Genomic DNA, 21,822 nt, shown 5'->3' on the forward strand with positions numbered 1-21,822 from the left:
TATGAGATGATCAAACACACAAGACTGGACAGATGAGATTCACAGCAGTTTGTTAGTCACATACACTCATAGCCCAGGGGAGGAGGCTACCACATGCCACACAGGGCCATACAGGGGAGGAGGGCCTTCATTTGGGAGCAGAGTGAACCTGCAGGAGTTGTGGGAGGCAAGCTTTGTAGTAACAAGAAGATGGTGTGTTGCGGGGAGGACCCCTTGGTTCCCACAGGCAGACGTGATTGTCTTGTTGGAATAATTGCTCTGAAGGGAGGTGAAAGCCATTAGGTTGAAGACAGGGTGGGATGGAGCTGGTTCAGCTAACGGAGGTAGCCAGCAAGCAAGCCTTTCCTTTTGAGTGGGGGGCATATCTGGCCAGAGCAGGAGAACTCATGGCTAGGGAGCTCGTGAGGCTCAAAGATGTTAAGGCAGTTCATGGGATTTTAGTGCTTACAAAACAGTTCTCATAGTTAAAAGCTTGGAGGAAGTAGTGGAGGTAGGTGGAGGTAGGAAGTAGGAGCAGGTGGTATCTTGTCCAGCTGCATGTCAGTGAGGTACTATCAGGCTATTGGAGCCAATGCAGGGCTCTGGGCCACTATAGCCAAGGTATTCAGTGGGTTGTCCACACAGACGGCTGCGAGTACCAGAGTTTCTATTCATATGATAGGTTGATTTCAAGGGACCACAAACCAGGTGTCTGGCTTGTCATGCAGGCAAGTGTAGTGACTAAGGGGGTACAGAAGTTATGAAGCCTGGCTTGCATTTGGGCTCTTATCAGGGTTTCTAGAAGGTTATTTAATCTCCTTGTACTTCAGTTTTCTCAGTAGTATAATAATAACTGTCTCATGGAATGGTTGAAATGTTAAATGAGATAATATCTGTAAGTGCTTAATAAATGTTAGCTCTTGTTATTGACTGGGTATAAAAGTTACCCAAATCAGCTTCTGAGGGTAAACTAATTAGTGGTCAGTCTTAGCCTAAAAGAACAGTCAGCATTGAAGACTCTGTGATGTCATTAAATGACCTAAAGCACACTGGAGGGCCTTTTTTTTTTTTTTTTTTTTTTTTGAGGTGGAGTCTCTCTCCCCAGGCTGGAGTGCTGTGGTGCAATCTGGGCTCACTGCAATCTCTGCCTCCTGGGTTCAAGCGATTCTCCTGCCTCAGCCTCCCGAGTTGCTGGGATTACAGGCACGGGCCACCACACCCAGCTTATTTTCATATTTTTAGTAGAGATGGAGTTTCACCACGTTGGCCAGATGGTCTCGATCTCCTGACCTCGTGATCCACCTGCCTCAGCCTCCCAAAGTGCTGGGATTACAGGCGTGAACCACCGCACCTGGCTGAGGTTTTGTATTTCTCTTTACAAGGTCCTAAGTTGACAAACTATAAACGTATACACAGTTACATAAAAAGTATCAGGGAAGTTTTGCATTTAGAATATTACTAAGGTGTATTTTAAGTAATGACCATTTAAAGATTCTCCTATCCAAGGGTATTGGTATTTTGAAAGCAAAGCACAGTGCCTATTACATAAAAGACATTCATTTTTTGAATACCTTTTGAAAAATAAGGCATTATAACTATCAAATTATGGAAAGTTTTCCCTAGCTTCATTTGTAATGTTTACCAGTAAATTGAATAAGAGGCTAGTTATGGTACAATTTGCAGAGGTTGCTCTAGAATGTTCTTATGAAAGGGATCGTGGCATTGTGTTCTGGGTGGAACTAGAAAACTTGTTTCGAAGCTTGGCAGCTTCAGTAGCAGGCATATTGTTGCCTTCCGTGGTGGGCTTAGGGATACTGATAGGAAGATGCCCTTCCAGGCCACATGCTGGCTCATCCGCTTTGCTACCAGTTATGCATAAGAGGTAGAAAGAAAATATATTTATTTTTTGTTAATGGGGATATTTTATACAGACTAAATATATTCTTGTTAGTTCCTATGGCATTTCTATAAATGACCTCCCACCTGTTTTGTTAACTTATAAAATCACTGAGAAAACTTGCTTGCATGTCTCTTTAAACTCCTGTTAAGCCTAGAATAGTGATTTAAAAAATTGTATGTGTTCAACCAATATGTATTAGTCGATTAGCTTTTACTGAACCATCAATACTCAGTTGTGTTTTTGATTTTTATTCTTGCAAGATACACTGTTTTAGAGATTCCAGTTAATGTGTTAGATGGTAATTTAAGGATCTTTTTGATGCTAAGAGTCTATGATGATCAAATCTATCAAGGAGAGATCTTGGTAAGAATAAAGATGTTTTAGAAAAACTTGGGAATTTATTAGCCTTATATAGAGATACAAATAATTCTAGTAGAATACAGTTATATAGATAGAAATTATGCATATTTACTAGTAAAAAATCTGATAAATGAATAAACAGCCTTTGGTGTTCCTGCCCAAAGGCCTTTGGTGAAACTTGATGGGTTTTTGTGTACCATAGAATAGTCAAAGGGAGCCTCTGTAGAAGAGCATGCAGTCTGGATTTGGAAACCTCAGTTCGATTTCTGGCTTTGTCACTTACCTTAGGCACTCAGTAAGTCACTTGTCCTCTCTGTTCCTGTTTCCTCATCTGTAAAACAATTATAGTAGTAACTACTTAATAAGGTTGTTATAAAGATTAAATGAGTGAATTCATTTCCATAAAGTACGTAGAATATTATCTGACCCCCATAAGCACTATGTATATTTTCATGGTTTTTCTTGTTTCTTTTCATAGATACAGCTGACTTCCAGGCAATCTTTCCATGCTGGGTGGTTAGAGCTGGAGAGATTCATGAAGAGCAGTGCCCTTTGAAACAAAACCTCATATTCAGAAAACTGATGCCGAATACCAAGTAGCATGATTTCACTCTGAAGCAGTGTCTCAGCCATTGCCCTGGAATGGTTTTAAAGCAAGTGATATACTGCTGAAAGTGCTGCCTTTGATATCAAATGTTCATTAAAAGTTTTCACTAAGACATAAAGTTTTTCACTACTCTCTCTTGGTAGGGGTTCAAATTTGAGATGAAATTCCTTAAAGTGGTTAAATCATTCATTGTCCCACCTGCCCGTGCTTTTAACTAGTTTATTTTACAGAAGGAGTACTCTCTTCAAGTGGCTGTGGATTGAGACACTCTTACAGGCTTAATTGTTGAGTTAATCACATTTACAAAATGCACCTGCCCTTTGGTTTCTGGTGCATAACGCATTCCTGTTGTAAACTGTAAATTGACAAAATTCCTTTGCCATTTTACAATTGCTTAAAGTCTTTATTGTTCTGTATTCCTTGTGAGGAACTCCCCTGAGCACTCTTAACTTAGTTGCTCTCTGAAAAATATTTTAAAGAAATTCCAGAAGTGATAAAGCTCAGAGGGGCCCCACAGATACAAAGTGCTGAAGTAAAATATGATACTAAATGGTGATAAGAGACTTAAAACTAGACTTCATTGTGATAAGAATGTGATAAAGCTTGATTGTAATACTTACACCGTCTTTCAGAAAATCATGATGTTATGGAAAAATGTTCCTAAGCAGTAACACAAAGCAATTTAAAAAAATAGCTTCTCATGTGCACTGTTTAAAAACCTAAGTGTTATGAAGTCTCTCAATTGAAATCTTTAACTGTAGATAGTTTTTGTTTTTTGTATTATGTCCAGATTCTATTTAATGCAATTAGAATTCAAATTCCTATGTATTGAGGACCTTGATTACATAGATGAGATATTTCTTAGTTCCAGTTGGTGTTTGTCATCTCTTGTCTTCTCTGATCCTATTTATACATTCTCTGTTTTTAACAGATAATTCTTCCCCAGAATGGACTGGGAGAGCGAGGTCCGGGTTTCGTTTTATTTATCTGCATCGATGTTGCTCCGAGTCTTCAGCCCTGGGCCCGGCAGGACAGCATCTCAGCGGTGCGGAGCAGGACAGCACGCAGGGGCTGTGGCGGGGGCTCGGCCTGTTCGCGGGGCGGGGCGTGCGGGGCGGGGCTTCCGCGGAGCGCAGACAAGCGGGCACATCCCAGGTTAGCGGCTGCCAGCCGAGCCGGCGGAGGCGGAGGCGGCGGCGGCGGCGGCAGCGGCAGCGGCAACTGCAACAGTGGCAGCAGTGGTGGCCAGAGCCGGATGCTCGCGGGCTCCCTGCGGCTCCACTAGTTTTCTTCGCTCCGCCCAGCGCCCACTCGCCTCGGCTGGGGAAGAAGACCAGACGGTGCTCAGCTCGAAAACTCTGGTGTCTCAGCTTAGGGCCTCCTCCGGGAAGAGCTAAGTGCTCCCAGGTGAAGTCGGTGCCTGCCGGCGGTCCGTACACCCCGCAGCCTGCTCGCACCGCTGGAGAGCCTCGGCCGCCGTGTCTTCCACGCCTGCAGCTCAGCCAGGGCGCGCGGGGCGAGTGGGGTCCCCTGCGGGATAAAGGGGACCAGGACGGCGAGGATGATCGCACAGACCTGGCCGGTGGGCTTTCGCTGCCTCCTCCTCCTGGCCTTGGTTGGATCCGCCCGCAGCGAGGGCGTGCAGACCTGCGAAGAAGTTCGGAAACTTTTCCAGTGGCGGCTGCTGGGAGCTGTCAGGGGGCTGCCGGATTCGCCACGGGCAGGTAAGGGGCAATGAGGGGGTCGCTGGGCGGGGGGCGTCCGAGCCTGGCCTTCGCTACCCCGGGCTCCCTTGGTGGCACTCGTGGGAAGATGACCTTTCGGGCCCTGCATTCGCGCAGGGTGAATCCCGGGGAGGCCTCCGGGGATGCTCGGTGCGAATAGCCTGAGTGCAGCGCAGCGCAGCGCAGCGCAGCTCTGGGGACCCATAACCACGCCTGCGACGAAGCCCGATTCTGGGCATCTGCTTCCCGCCCGGCTCCCTTAGCCTCGGAGGATGATTTGGAAGGAACCAGGAAAGCAGACATCAGGGCGGGGGGCACACGCAGTCTAACTGCGTTTCTCTTCCGAGTAGGAATTTCACCAGTGCCCCACTGGGGATTTCGGTTTGCTGTTTTCTCATAAGGTGGAGGGAACTGAGTTCGATCGCCCCAAGTTTGGTACTAAAAATCACAAACCTGCGATATACCCCTTTGCTGGAGAATGGGGCACAGAAAAGGGCAGCCGGTCTCCTCTGTAATTAGGACTTGAACCCTGTGCACCCAGAGACGTGACCCTTAGCTGCCCCTCTGTGCCCTGGCATCAAGCCCTGCTTGGAGGAACCCAACAACCCAGTGTGTCTCCCAGCACCACGAGGTAGTTTTTAGCCTGAAAAGTGTTATGGCAACAGGCGATCAAACCGAACGTACTGGGGAGTCACTTGACATGGATGAGATATACCAGCGTTCCAAAGGGAAAGATACAGTTTGTGTGGCCAGCGTGGATCCTGCTTCCTGTGAGCGCCTTTTGCCTATGCTTTCGAACCCTGCTCCCCGTTTCCACCGCACCAGTTTCCTTCTGCTGGTGGGAGTTCCAGGGTAGGTTCTGTCTGGAAGAATAGGTCGTAGCTGTCAAACGTAATAGCAGGTGTCTGGAGCCAAGTAAGGTCTTACTAGAGCCGTGGCTGTGACTCTGAAGCCAACACAGACGAATCTGTGAGGTTATTGGTTGAACAAAGAACTTGTGGAGGACGCTTAAGTCTAAAATCCATCTTCTGTTTGAGTTTCCACGGTTGGGGGACTTGCTTGTAGCACTGAGGAGCTGTGAGCTGTAGCCGCTTTTCTTGACTGCTTTGCTTGTTGTGAACTCAATTTTAAGTCATCCCAGAAAGAAAATCCAGGCATTCGGAAACATTGACTCCATTTGAGTTTACATGACCAGTCTTAAACCCAGTTATTTATTTGTGTACCTGTTTCGTACTAGGTGCTTTTTCTATATTACTTGAAACAAAGTTGACATTCTCAGTTTAGGGCGATTCTTCTATCCCCAAACAAAATATCACCTTATAGATCTGTAGTTTTCTTAGTGCATTCTTTTCATTAGGAAGTAAATCTCACTTATCGGCTGCTGATAAAACTAAAGTGAGTTTGTGTGTGTGGGTGGTGAGAGAGTTATGATGTGAGATCCTCACCTGAATTATTAGGTTTTTACCCCCAAATACTGTAACTATGCCTGCTATGTTCACCGAATGGTGACGGCCAGCCCCTTCTCCCCAGTAAGGACCTGAATTCACTCCACTCTGGTATCTCAGTATTTCTGGTATCTGCTGAATGCAACACATTGATGGGTTGTTCATCACTTTTGAAGATGAACTTTCCAGGGTATCAGTCACTGAGACAGTGTCTTACTAGGATGTCAGGGAAAACTAAAACTCTGTCCTAAGGAGAGAGAAATAACTGTAATTATTTGCATTTGATACACATGACGCACAAAAAAGTGCCACGACGGCAAGGAATCTTTCTTTCCTAAGTCACTCTGGATTGTTTTCCTATTGCTAGCACCTTTTTCAAATCTATGGCTGAAGGTGGTGGAGGAATCACCGGAGCACTCACAGAAGAGGCTTAGAGCCATCGGTGGTACTAGTGAAAAGAAAAGCTAAGTTCCTTTAATATTTTCACTAAGAAAAAGTCACACAAAAGTAAAAAGTGCTATGCTGATTTATACCCACTGCCCCAAAAAAGGCATTCATTAGGAATTTGATACAATTCTGAAGTTTCGTGTCTGTATTGTTGGTCATCCTTTTACAAACAATTCAGCAAAATATTAAACTGTTTTTTAAGCACTGATTCCTCTCATCTCTCTAAAAAAACCCCTCAATCCCAAATTGAGTAAACCAAACATACCACATGCTTAGTAAATACTTTTCTTTCTTTTTGTATTTTTATATTATCTACAACATTTAACATGATTGAATATGGTAATTGACTATCATATTTTCTAAGATTATCCTCAATCTCAAGAGAGAACATGGTTTAGTCATTTCTACATGAGAATACAAATAGTAATATCTTTTAACAAATGTATTCATTTAGCACGTAGCCTTTCACTGACTAAAACACATTTAATTTGATTTTTTTTTTTGGAAGTACATATTTTTACTGCTTTCTTGCATTTCTTGTTCACAGTGGTTAATCCCTGAGATGTCTAGCCAAAATGCAGTTTGTATAATATAAGAAGGTAGAATAAATTTTTAGTTTCTTCCTACCTTTGTGACTTTTACTTCTTCTGAAAAAAATGCTATCCAAATTGAAATTATTAAAATTGTGAGAGCAGTGATTTAAACCGTTTCTCAGATTCCCCTCACCTTTGTTCTCTACCCTGCTCCAATTCTTTTAAGCCTATTGAGCTCCTAAGGATGTTTGGATGAGAAATGTAAAAAAGGAGAGAAGGTGTAAATGTGATTAGAATTACAGATTTCCCTGTGTTCTGATTTTATTTTCTAAGTAGTAGTCAAGGTGCCCTTTGCTCTTGTTTATTTTATTCGGAAAAGAACTGTTACTGAAAGTGTCTTTTAAAGGTCTTTTCATTTTTATTTTATTTATTGGGGATGGGGATAATGCTTTTCTATTAAAATTCTCTTTGCACATGCATTGTGCATAGTTCACACATGCCTCTTTTAGAGGATACTTCAGAAAGAGGAAGTTTATAAAACAAGTAAGGATTATATTTAGATAATTTATATACCAACTATTTTTTGAAATGTGTGTTTGTTGATATAGAACTCTATAGCAAGTATACTCTCTATATCAAGTAGTCTGTGAAAGTAACTTCCTTGGTATATTTTGGCTGTAAATAGAATAATAAAAATAAACTCTTGACATGGTTAAGTGAAATTTTAATACTAAAAGACACTGTAAGCAGTGCTCTGAAGTTGTTTTTGTTTTTTTAAACTGATTTCATTATAATCAGATTTTTTTATTGCTCCAAGGACAGTGTAGTTTCATTCTCACACCTAAGAAAAATGATCTGCTTGGTAACCTTGGAGTTTGGAATTACTGGATAGACATTTGGCTTTTAAAACTTGGTTCTGCCACTTGTAGTTCTGCTTCACAGATAAATTATCACTTGAACCTCTGTTTTCTCATTTATACATAGGAATATTTTTAAAAAGTGTTTGCATAGATAAAATGAAATAATGTAAAATGTCAGAAATCCAGGCACATAGTAAATGCTGAAAATATGTTCATGTTTTCATTATAATTTTTTTTTGTTTAGTGTCTTGATTTTAACTTGATTTTTAAGGATGACATTTTAATTTTAGGTCTTTATATATCAAAGATGTTTTTATAATAATGAGTTGGTTTCAAGTCAGAAATGATTATTTTTCAATTTGGGAAATGTATTTTTATCTGAAGTGATATCTGTTACATTATGGTGAATATTTTGTTTATTTTTGTGAACGAATAAGCCTCAATGAAACAAGGCTGTGCCACTGCTAGCTGCAATGCTCGTAACCACTGCCGCCACTGCCACACCACCGTTCTTCTGTCTATAGGGAGGTAAAATAGTGCTTCTAAGGTGGTTTACAGATTCACACAATTAAAATGTTGGTGACCATAGTCACTCATGGACAGTAATCTGAAACTGGGACTCTGTTTCTCATGAATTAACCAGTTTTGCTGTTTGAACAATGTATTTATGGTGATCAGATTTCCAAAGCCAGAATTGGGACCTGTCGTGTGACATTGGGGCAGATGATTAACATCAGGATTGCCCTGGGTTGAAGCCCACCAGCCAAGAACCACTGGAAACAAGATGTAGTAAAATTAGATTCATTTTGTTTGTTGCAGCAAGGGAGATTGCATACCAAAGGAACTCTGGAGAGTTTGGTAGTAGGTAGTTGGGAGGGCTTTTTATGGGATTTGGGCTTGTGGTGGGCTATTATAAGGAAGGTTTAATGAAGTGGGGGCAATTCAGGAATTGGCTATTTTGAGAACTTTTATCTGGGTGTTAGAAAGATTAAGGTAGGGTTAGTTGTCATAAATAAAGAAGCAGTAGTAGCTAGTGTTGGTCAAAAGAGGGGAATGTTTAGTTATTTTAGTTAGAAAGGCAGAGTGCCTTTCTCCCCATCCTTTTATACCACAGGTCCCAAGAGGTCTTGCCTCATCATTGTTTTCTAATTCTGTGAATGTTACTTATCTTGAATTGTGAGCATCAAGGCTCAGTTCCATTGCTAGGACAGTTTGTCACCTTTTCCCTTGGGAAGTCCAGTCTGTGCTTTGATATCTAAGAGAATCATGTGTTTCATTTTTCTCTAGGTGTTTGGTGCATCTTTTTGTTTTGTTTTGTTTTGTTTTGTTTTGTTTTGTTTTGAGACGGAGTGTCGCTCTGTTGTCCAGGCTGGAGTGCAGTGGCACGATCTCGGCTTACTGCAAGCTCTGCCTCCCGGGTTCACGCCATTCTCCTGCCTCAGCCTCCTGAGTAGCTGGGACTACAGGCACCCGCCAGCATGCCCAGCTAATTTCGTTTAGTGCATCTTAATGGTGGAGAAGTGAGTTTGATTGTCTACTTTAGGGTCATAGAATCCAATGCCTCATCAGGTGCTGAATTATACTGATCACACATATTCCCTTGTGGGGTCAATTGTAAATATTGGTGTCAACTATAAACCTTGTGCATCAACTACAAATATTATATGCATCCCCATTCTCTCTCCATCCCATAATTTAAGTTCCATTTTGCTGAATGTCCAACATCCTATAGTTGTAAAATTGACTTAGGAAGGGTACAACTTGAGGAACTTAAGAATAATATTTTCTACTTATCACCCCCCAATCCCTATTATTTTTCCTTGTTTCTAGCCTGTTAAGCTTTCTGGAAAATAGGTATTTTTGGTATGTACGTGTGTGTGTGTGTGTGTGTGTGTATAATCCACTTTCACATTGTCCTTATATTTGATGAGAATACTTTCTAAATCTACAACATTTCTTTTATAGTTACCTGGTAAGACCAAAAACAACATTCTAGCTAGGTGCCTCACCTAAACAGACATGATTTATAGATGAATGGTCACTTGGTATAACTGTTGAGCCGACAAACAACAGATCTGATTTGTTAAAACGGGGTTATGAGAGACTTCAAACATATGCCTGTTGAAATAGATTCTCTGTGAATGTGGTATCTGATCTACTTGGTTAAGTAACAATAGCCATTAATTTTAATAGACAATAGCCATTTTCCATATCTACCTTTCTTTTATAAAGTCCTGACCTTCAACAAGAAGAAAAGGCAGCACTGATTATGCTCTCAATTCTTGAACTTTTCAGTTTTAGTAAATCTTCCATTTCACTAATGAGATTGCCCGATTTATGCTAAAATGATTATTCATTTCTCTATGAATCACAACAAACAGCACAGCCTTTGATTAGCTGCATCAGGTCCACCTATGGCTACTATGTAAGTTGAATGTGCAGTGCACTTTTATAGAAAGAAAAGGAGATGTTATACTTCCATGTTTTTATGGAAGAATGTGTGAAAAGTGCAAATAAAGTAAAATAATTTTACAATCTAGAAATTACCGCCAAAACGCCTTTGCATTGTCTTTTTAGCATGCTCATCAGCCCCCTGCTAAGCATGACTATTTTTTGAAAGAACATAGAATAATTTCCTTTTTGAAAAACAAGCCTTTTCCAATTATGAACATATCTTTATTTCCCATTTCCCATGCTGTTAAATATCTTCCTAAGCCTGATTTTTTTAAGTGGCTGTATAGTATTGTATTAAATCTCTGTAGCATAAATTAAATTCATCTTTGTCTTTAGAACTGCAGGTTTCCAGTATTCTCTACAATAAAGTCACATGGCTGAGGACATCAAAGGCATGCCAAACTCTTACACAACTAATGGCTTTGTACATGATCTACATTACTATACATTAAGACTTTTCAACCTGAGTGCCATTGACATTGGGGGATTGGCAATTCTTTGTTGCGGGGTGCTGTCCTGTGTATTGTAGGATGTTCAGAAGCATCTCTCACCTCCATCCACTAGAAACCAATGGCATTACCACTCTCCACCAAGTTGTGATGACCAAAAATGACTCCTGGCTTTGCCAACTTTCCCATGGGAGGCAAACTTGTCCTTATTGAAAACCACAGGTGTGAACTCTTCAACCCGTGGGTCCTTCACACACACAGACTGTGTAGTTGGCTTGTTTGCATGTCTTAGCTTAAATGTCAGCTCTTCACAGAGGCCTTTCTCAAGTTCACTAAACTAGGTTACACCACTTATTATCGTGGAATCCTTTTTGTTTCCTGCATGGCACTTTTTATGACGCCACGTTCCTTTTCTTAACTCTACGTTTTAACTCTACGTCTTTTGCCACTAGGTTGTGTACATGGTGGAGATAAAGAACATACCTGCCAGGATCATTTTTTTTCCTGGGCATGTGACATGTGCAGTCAAGCAAGATCCTACACTCAGATGAACCGTGTGGTTGGTTTAATGTTCTCTAGTCACCCTATTGAAATTTTTTGTTGTTCAGACAGGGTCTCACTCTGTCACCCAGACTGGAGTGCAGTAGTACAGTCACAACTCACTACAGCCTTGACCTACCTAGGTTCAGGTAAATCTCCCACCTCAGCCTTCTGAGTAGCTGGGCCCATAGGTGCATGCCACCATGCCTGGCGAAGTTTTGTATTTTTTGTAGAGATGGGGTTCTGCCACCTTGCACAGGCTGGTCTTGAACTGCTGGGCTCAAGCAGTCTGCACGCCTTGGTGTCCCAAAATGCTGGGATTACAGGTGTGAGCCACCATGCCTGGCCCTAATTGAAATTTGAACAAAAGGCCCTGCATTTTCTTTTTGCATTGGGCTCTGCAAATTATGTAGCCAGTCCTAATGCGTACCTTATTGACTGTAGAGTATCTGGCGCGTAGAACAGGGCTTGGCAGAGAATAAGAGTTTAAATAATTGTTGCATAATTTAATAAAGCTTTAAGGAGTATTTTGATACATCTTTTGAACTTTGATTCTTAAGTTAAACTCTAGACATACGCCTGTGGATACCGAATATCTCAGATTCTGCTTCTGTGTACGATGATATTTTTTGTTTTGTGATGTTATAAAATGGGTTAAAGATGGACCCCCATGTTTTTCTTACTTCTTCACAGCAGACTAGGACCATTAGCCCAAAACCAAATGGTACCCAACTCTGATTTTTATACATCCAGTTGCTTTAAATATAGCTCAGATAAACTTATTTTTAGCCATTTAAAACCTACCTGCTTTGCATCCCTGACAAAATTTAACTGAATGCCTGCTAACCATAGATAGAATAAACTGTGGGACACTAAAAGACCCCAAGCCATTGATACCCTTGAAAGCTCTCTGACCCAGACACTTCCTATTTTCTAGTAAGTGATATCACCTAGACATGCAAGCACCCTCTCCGATTTCCCCTTTTCCTGGGAGTTTTCTTGTCATCTTTGCCTTCTGGGTGGTAGCCAGGCACCATTGTCTCTGGAAGGTCTCCTGTTGTGAGGGACTTCAGCCTCTTGGCAACCTGTCAAAGCACCACCCAAATAAAGCTCCTTTTGTCCTACTGCCATCTTGTGGTCCTGTATTTTCTTTGATTAGCCTTGACATCCTGAAACTCACCACATATGAGTCAATACTTATTTCTAATGGAAGGCAGGGACTCAAAGTAGCAATACTGATTTTAAATATATTTCTTTCTTCTTACTAGACTATAGGCTATTTGAGAGCAGGATCTGTGATTGATTTCCTTTTTGGTTCTGTGATTAGGCCAACATTTATAAATAAATAGTTATTTGTAGAATTCACCTTATTTTTGTAGCTACCTAATAGGTTATTTATTATGTTTAATTATTTTTTAATGCTTAATATTAGTAGTAGAATGAGAAATATAGAGAGTGAAGTTTCTTAAAATGTATATGGGCTCGGTTGTGTTGAATGAATTGTTTTTGTGGGGTTAATTTTTGCTTACATAACTCTCACACATTTTATAAAGTGACCAAACCTTTTAAATTTAAAGGAATTTTTATCTGCTATCTAACATTTTTGAAATGGAGTAAATGAGTTGCCAGACAAAGGTTTAGAAAGGAGTATTCTCAAATGTCCTGTAAGAAAAAGAAAATTACTTAACATCTAAAGGATTCATTTGCACAGCTGTTACCGTCATGTGGCGGGGCGACTGATCTGCCTTAGAGCATTGATCTGTTATTGAGAGAATGGAGACAAATAAAGGTGAGCAGTTATAATTTGCATTTGGCTCTGGAATGGGTTGGCTTGTATATTATTTGAATTTTTAATTTTTTGCAAAATAGTATTTTTCTATGAGGAAATTAACAGTAAGGAACTAGAAAAGAATTCAGCTTTTCCATTTTTTACCCTTGTTAATCCTATGTTGGGAGTAAAGTGTACATCACTCATCTGTGGAACTATTCCTGAGCTGATCGTTGTTTGTTAAAGGACACTGACTTGGAGTTCAGTCTCCATTGTAGACCAACCAGAGGACCACCGTTTTCAGAATAAGGAAACAAATAATTGCTATTAAATCACAAAACATGGTAGACTGTAGCAGGTATAATCTATTTCTGAAACTTTTCCAACAATTCCAATTTTAGAAATACATATCTGTTTAAAAATTTACTTTAAATCGACAGATAAAACTGAGTATATTTACCATGTACAACATGATGGTTTGAAGCACTGTACATATGCATTGTGGAATGGTTAAACCTAGCTAATTAAACTATGCATTACCTCACCTAGTTCCCAGTTTTGTTGTGGTGAGAACATTTAACATTCAATCTCTTAGCATTTTTCAAGAATATAATATATCATATTAACTGTAGTCACCGTGCTGTGTAATAGGTCACTTGAATATATTCTTTTTATCTATCTGTAAATATGTGTCCCTTGATCAACATCTTTCCAACTCTTCCTCCTCTCCCACAGCTCCAGCTCCTGGTAATCACCATTCTCTTGTCTATTTCTATGAGATCCACCTTTTTAGATTCTACATGAATGAGATCATGTGGTGTTTGTCTTTTTATGCCTGGTTTATTTCACTTAATATAATATCCTCCAGGTTCATCCATGTTGTTGCAAATGACAGCATTTCCTTATTTTTGATGGCTAAATAGTACTCTATCATATCCACATTTTCTTTGTCCATTCATCTGCTGATGGATGCCTAGGTTTATCTAGTCTTTAAGACCTCTTTTCAATGGTATCATAGAAAATTATAATTTTTCCTGTATAAATTGTGGCTGGTTATTTGTTTAGGATATTTTACAAGCACTGCTAAGAAATTTTACTTAGGTAGAAAGACTATTTAAGTCAATGCTAATGAAACAAACCTGCATAATTAGATATGGTCCAGCTATTAAATATATTTCAAATGTAGTTATATTTAAAAGCTAGTAAATATTGTCTCATAACTTAAATTGTTTATTACTCTTATTAAGATAATGGGTTTAAATTACTAGTTTTTCTCTCCTCTGTGCTATAATAACCAAATCTATTTCAGTTCTTATAATTCGTTATAGGCAACATAATTAAATAATCTTTGCAGCTGTTTTGTTAGTCTTTTGCTTTTCCTTGTTTTACAGTTTCAAGATAATTTAGTTCATAATTTCTTCAGTATTTGCCTTGGGAGAAGATAACATCTGAGAAGGGAATTGGATAAAAAGCACATCAAGAGTTTGTGTCTTCATTGATTAAATGAGCGTAAAAATTATTTCTGGATGTCCTTGTTCATTACATATATATTCTTTAAATGGCAGATTGTCAATATCAAATTACTTGTGCAGATTTATTTGCTCTTTGAATAACTCTCTTATTCGGTAAGGTTATACCGAGTTACATTTGGTTCATTTTCTTTTGATCATTGAGATGTCTGTGTTTAATGAGCTAAAACTGAAGTAGGTCAATAAAATGAAGAGATTAACAGCCTGTTCTCACCAGCCTTGGAATTTATTTTACTCTAGGGGGAAAAAAGTCATTTTTAAAAAAGGTATTTGATCGACTTAAAAGGTAAAAGGAATAAGAAAAACATGGCAAAACTAAAAAAGCTGAGAAATCAATGAGTTCTTCAGGGTACTATTTGTTAGGTGAAGCTATGTGGATCTGTGTTTGTATAGTTAAGAGTTTTCATTACAAGAGCAGAACCAAATTTTACTTCTTCCTTTGATAAGTTCAGAAGCACACAAAAAACTTCAGCTTTTAAAATATTTCCTATTCAATTCCTCTTTGGAAATATCTTATATAACAAGGAAAACTAGTAGTTATGACAAACCATGAAAATGTCATGGAATACATAAATGGGAAAAGCAGACTTATCACCTTATTTGTTGCATATTATGATCACATATTTTCTTTTCTTTTTGTTGGTGGACGAGGAAGATGCCTGTGTTATGTATTTCTTCTCCCAGCTTTCATATTAGATTCAGGGGGAACATGCACAGGTTTGTTACTTGGGTGTATTGTATGATCCTGAGATTTAGGATATGAATGATCCCATAACCTATTACTTAGCATACTTTCCAACAGATGGTTTGTCAACCCTTGTCCACCACCCTCCTTCCCCTCTCTAGTAGTTTCCAGTGTCTGTGTTTCCCATCTTTATGTCCATGAAGACACAGTGTTTAGCTCCCACTTATAAGTTAGAACATGGGGCATTTGGTTTTCCATTCCTGTGTTAATTTGCTTAGGATAATGGCCTGTGGTCACATATTTTAGTAAATAACGATGAATTTATAGTTTTGAAATAGGTTAGTCTTGACTCCATCACTTCCCAGCTATGTGACCTTTAGCAAATGACCCAACCTCTCAGAAAGTCAGGAGGCTGAGACGGGTGGATCACGAGGTCAAGAGATCGAGACCATCCTGGCCAACATGATGAAACCCCATCTCTACTAAAAATACACAAATTAGCTGGGCATGGTGGCATGTGCCTGTGGTCCTAGTTACTCAGGAAGACAGGAGAATGGTGTGAACCCAGGAGGCAGAGCTTGCAGTGAGCTGAGATGGCACCACTGCACTCCAGCCTGGGCGACAGAGCGAGACTCCGTCTCAAAAACAAACAAACAAAAAAACAAAACACTGGACTTTTGCAAAATAATGGTATTTCAATTAATTCAATTAAGATAAAGAGGGAGACACTTTGCCTGGAAATATAAGATGGTTTTAAGGCTGAATTAATGTAGGTAGAGATAGATTCTATAATGTTTGATTGCCTTCATCAAGTGAGTAGGAGTTACTTCTCTACTTTATTGTGTTCTTGCATGTCATAGTGCTGAGGGTCTTGGCACATCCCCTATATTGGGGATAAGATCTTTTCTTCCATATGAAAGGCACAAGGGTGAGGTGTGCTGGCAAATCTCCGTCTGCCCCTTCAGAAGCCCTCTCCATCCTACCATTTGTTCCTGGGCTCTATCAGTGGGCATTCTTGGCTCTGGCAGTTGATGGGAGGCAGTAGCTACAGAAGGACTGGGCAAGTGGAGTAGGACAGACATAGGTCTCACCTTTATGGAGTCACTACAGGTTGGTTATGACCCTTTACCTAAAACCATAGCTCCTGTCGAGTGTCCTTACAAGTCTCTGAATTCTTGTAATGACTTTCTCTCTCTGTTCCCTAAGGGGCAGTAGCAGTGACCTCACCACGGTTATTAGCTAGGGAATATTGCATGATCCTCACAGCTTTCCTATATCCTGCTCTTTATAAAAATTTTGTTAAATGTAATTTTAGGGTGCCAGTCTATTTTCTCCCAGGATTCTGTATGATAACACTTTATATACTTTAAATACATAAAGCCACAGCTTTCATAAGATAATTTGATTTGTATTTAAAATGTATAGAAATATAAATCTGTTCTAGAGTTACTTTATAAATGTTTTTAGAAGTTCTAGTCAATAATTTCTTTACTCACATTCAGTTGCTTCATAATCATGCTTCTGTTAAATGTTCCTTTCCTTCCCCACCCTTTCCTCTCACCCCTTTTGCGAAGTGCATTGGTGGCAGCTAGCTCTTTAGGCTTCAGTTGAAAATATGACTGAATGGATAACACTCCATGATGATATGATAGCTTAGTCCCCACCTGCCCTATCAGTTCAATCACCAAATTCTCCTAGATTCTGTTTCACAAATGCCTTTGTGAATTCTCTGCCTACCAACATTGCTACTACCTTGTTTTAACCCAGTGCCTTTTCATGGCTGAATTGCTCAATCAGCCTATATCTGTTCTTAGCCCTTGCTAGTCCATTTGTCAATAGATTCCCAACTGAGCTCCCAATAAAATCCAGTCTTATCTTTATTTCTCATTCACTGCCTTTCTTAAAAATAAAAGAACATGATTGTATTTGAATACATAACTTCTGTACAATAAAATAAAATGAAATATCACAGTGAAATGGAGTCCTGTGACATTTCATCTGTAATGCACAGCAATCAAAAGGTTAGCCTCTTTAATCATAAATGAGCCCTCATAAATTGGTACCAAAGACACAAATGTATCATGTGAAATGAAAAAAAGAACGTAAAGAGGAAACTCAAATAATATAAATGACTACTATGGATATGTGAAGATTAGTGAACTTAACAGAGGAAAAATAATTTCTCAGGAATATGACGTTTTCAAAGATTAGAAATACAGATATCTAGTGTTCCTGTGATGGTGGGAAATAGAGCATTTTCATCTATAAACACTGAAAAAGAAGACTGGTAAAGACTCTCTCTGGTTCAGGGGGAATTCAGCAGTATGACTCAAAGTTTAAATGCTGTATACCCTTTGCCCAACTTATAGAAAAGTATTCCAAGAAAGTAATTGGACAAAATTCAAACTGGTTTATATATAAGCATCGTCATTGTAGTTAATGTAAACATCTACTAAATGATAAATTATGGATAATTACGTGGACATTAAACGAATAAAGGTAAAGTTGTATAAATAACCAAAGTAGAAGCCTAGCTTGGTGGCCCACGCCTGAATCCTAGGACTTTGGGAGGCTAGGGCAGGAGGATTTCTTGAGCTCAGAAGTTCTTCAAGACCAGCCTGGACAAATAGGGAGATTCCATCTCAACAAAAAATTAAAAAATCAACCATGTGTAGTAGTGTTGTACACCTGTGGTCCTAGCTAATCAGGCAGCTGAGATGGGAGGATAGCTTGAGCCCAGGAGGTCAATGCTGCAGTGAACTATGATCATGCCACTGCATTTCAGCCTGGGTGACAGAGACTCTGTCTCAAACAAAACAAAACAAAAACCAAAATGAACAAGTGACTTAAGATATCATTGAAAGGAAAAAGCAAATATGGCCCCACTTAAAAAAAAAAAAAACTACTTACATATGTATTATGTAAGTAGTTTTGTATTAACAACTACTGTATTTGTTAATACAACTTATGTATTAACAAATCCCAAACAATATGGACAGAATGCCATTAGTAGTAGTTAGCATTGGAGAATAGAATTCGTAGGAGAAAAAGCAGTGAAGAAGTAAAAATATATACTTTACAAATTTCTGTCTTTGAATTCTCAAAAAAGATATTTAAAAATTGAATCATATTTTAATAGTTACCCTGTAATTAGTATTTATAAATGTGATTCACACTTACAGGAGCACTGAGATGAAGGCCTTGCCATCCCATTTTCTTGAGCTTCTCTGTGTGATAACATTTTCCAGGCTTCTGGGATTGAGTCCAATAGCAGCAAGACAATAGTCAATCTCATTGTTCTTTATCCTGATCATCTTGGCTCTGATGTAGCTTATCAGACCCTCGGCGATCTGGCCCTTTCTTCTTTAGCTTCATGTGCTCTTTCTCCCCATCTGGAAGAGTCAGTTTTTGCTCCTGAGCTCCATAAATAAAATTATTCCTCAAAAATCATCCCTGGAAATACTGAGATGATCTAAACTAACTTCAGAGCCAGGAATTACTTCTAAGGTCATCTTCGAATCAGAGTACCTAATTATGGCCATATCTTTAAGAACAAAGAAACATCATTTCTCTCTTGGACTGTCATGATAGCGTATTGGTTTTATTTGCAGTTTTATCTTCATTGGAAGCTATTTCCCATACTGCTTTAATGGTGACTAATATAGTTTGGCTCTGTCCCCACTCAAATCTCATTTTGAGTTGTAGTTCCCATAATCTGCACATGTTGTGGGAGGGACCCAGTGGGAGACAATTGAATCATGGGGGCAGTTACTCCAATGCTGTTCTTGTGATAGTGAGTGAGTTCTCAGGAGATCTAATGGTTTTATAAGGGGCTTTTCCCCCTTTGCTCAGCACTTACTTTGTCCTGCCACCTTGTGAAGAAAGTACCTGCTTCTCCTTTGCCTTCTGCCATGATTGTAAGTTTCCTGAGGCCTCTCCAGCTTGCTGAACTATGAGTCAATTAAACCTCTTTCTATTATAAATCACCCAGTCTTGGGCAGTTTTTTATAGCAGTATGAAAATGGACTAATACAGTGATGTTTCCATATGGAAAACCTGATGCCATTGCCTCTTTAAACTGTTCACACTTTAAGATTTCAGTGACAGCAGGTCAGTGAATTGGAGTACATCGAGGCATCTCAAGGGACAATGAAGACAAAGGAGGGGGAGGGATGTAGGTGGGCTAAAGCAATGAGAATTGGGACTAGAGTGCTTACAAACCTCTCTGTTTGGCTTTTGCATATTTTTTTCCTGCTGCAGAGTGACTTGGTTCACATAACAGAAAATATGACTGCTATAACACTTCCACCAAAAAAGAGATACTGACCATACTCTCTTGGTCATGTGTTAAAAAATTTCAAGGAGGGTGTCGCCTTATAGTGTATAGCCATTTTTCCAACTAACTATGAAGGTGGATTGGGGGTTGGAGGAGAAGATCTTAGAAAAGCTGTGCAAGTCATATACATAAATCCACAGGGGTTTGATACACATCTTAAGACACCCTTCATGGTTCTGTAGTGCTATGGCAAAAGCTCGAACTCCCATGAATTGCGTTTACATTTCTCAGGGATGTAATCCCCACCTTCTTTTCCAGTCCTTGTCTCCTGTGGCCTCTCCACTGTTTCCTATCTTGCCTCCCTGTTGTGGGAGATAACCCACTATGGGCCTTGAGCATCCGTGTGTGTTTTGGCTGGGCGTGGTAACAATGAAGGCTCTGACTTCCCTCTGCTTGGGCCATGTGTCAGTGTTGTGTTTGCAGTGAGCAACTTTGAGGGATGGTCTCCCCCAGAATAAAGAACAGGATTGCTTAGGCTTGCTGTAGAAGTGGTGAATCTCCAATAAGTTCAGTGTTCTTCCCCTGTAACACTACCCTCTATACATGCAGGCAACTACCTAAACCCTTGTGGAGAAGGGTGCTGACATGATGTTCATGCTGTTTGCTGTGAGTCTCCTGTTTTATGCCAGCATCCGTGAAACACCAAGTAAGGGTAACGTGCAGACCTTTCACAACTCCCAACAACTTCCCTCAGTCCACAGCCACACACAGACCTGGCGCTCCACTTCACCCATTCCCCATTGCTTTTGGTTTCCCCAATGAGCCACACCTTTTGATACATCTTGCCTATTGTTGCCTCTCTATGGAATATAATTTCCTTCCTTCTCTTTCCCCATTCTTGTCTGACTAATCCGAGTTCAAATTTGTTTTGCTACTTGTCAGCTTTGTGAATTTAGGGAAATTGAACCATATTAAACAAAAGTTTTCATTTATAAAATATCAATATTTTTCTACCTTGTGAAAGTCTTTTTGCGAGGGTGGGGGGGGGTGGGGGGTTGTAAGGAGACTATAAACCATCTATTTAACCAAATATTAAAGATGTTGCTCAATCTTCTCTGAACCCTTTTCATGTCTCTCCAAGAAGGTGATATCATTTCTTCCTCTGTGCTCCCACAAAACTTAGTACATCTTTTATAGCATTTTATCACATTAATTTTTTTTACAAATTTGTTTCCTGCTAATCTGTGCCCTGGAGGGAAAATTGCATTTGGTCATTTTTGGTATCCTTAATAACATCACAGTGTCTTGTACAGAATGGGTGCTTAATAAATCTTTGATGGATTTATTTGATTTATTAATCAATATAAAAACAGGACATCACCCTGCAGTGTAGCAGAGGTGGGAGGAAGACCACATATCCTGAGAAGTACCTTGAGGAGGGAGGCAAGAGTTCATGTACAATATAGGGCTGCCCATTCCCACCCAAAATGTAGAAACATGTAAATTTATGAGTCCTTCAGATGCCATTTTTAAGAACCCTCATTAAGTTGACCTCAAAAAGAATTACTAGCAAAACGCAAACTGTGTGCTGCTGCATTTTACTTCTATTAGCTGTTTATTAGTGTTTTAGGGAAAAGGATCTCACTAGCTTGGGAGAAATGCTGCATCCTAAACATCCTTTTTAAAGAGTCACAATACATATTAGCGTTTCAAATCTCTGAGAATTACTAGAGATAATCCATTTCTTTTTTTATTATTATACTTTAAGTTCTAGAGTACATGTGTACAACATGCAGGTTTGATATATAGGTATACATGTGCCACGTTGGTTTGCACCCACCAACTCTTCATCTACATTACGTATTTCTCCTAATGTTATCCCTCCCCCAGCCCTCCACCCCCCTCAACAGGTCCAGGTGTCCAAGTGATCTCATTGTTCAGTTCCCACCTATGAGTGAGAACATACGGTGTTTGGTTTTCTGTCCTTGTGATAGTTTGCTGAGAATGATGGTTTCCAGCTTCATCTATGTCCCTGCAAAGGACATGAACTCATCCTTTTTTTATGGCTGCATAGTATTCCATGGTGTATATGTGCCACATTTTCTTAATCCAGTCTATCGTTGATGCACGTTTGGGTTGGTTCCAAGTCTTTGTTATTGTGAATAGTGCTGCAATCATCGAGAAAACCAATTTATTTTCATAGGGAAAATGTTTTTTGACTTAGCCCACCTTTTACCATTCCCTTGAAACATGTTTTACTTAACGG

General features: G+C 39.6%; 1 protein-coding gene across 3 annotated transcripts in view; it reads left to right on the forward strand.

The window, feature by feature from the left end:
* The first annotated feature begins 3,647 nt into the window (after positions 1-3,647).
* The window catches only part of GPC5 (glypican 5), a 1,453,194-nt gene continuing 1,435,019 nt past the window's right edge, over positions 3,648-21,822 (forward strand). For 2 of the 3 annotated variants that reach the window (XM_005586085.5, XM_065533383.2), the window contains exon 1: positions 4,012-4,570. In XM_005586085.5, coding sequence (XP_005586142.3) covers positions 4,408-4,570 — 163 coding nt within the window. In that variant the 5' untranslated portion in view covers positions 4,012-4,407. Of the gene's footprint in view, positions 4,571-21,822 lie in introns of all 3 variants that reach the window. The other variant, XR_012426454.1, reaches the window with a different exon arrangement.

This window comes from Macaca fascicularis, chromosome 17 (genome assembly GCF_037993035.2).
Source record: "Macaca fascicularis isolate 582-1 chromosome 17, T2T-MFA8v1.1".
Lineage (NCBI taxonomy): Eukaryota > Metazoa > Chordata > Mammalia > Primates > Cercopithecidae > Macaca > Macaca fascicularis.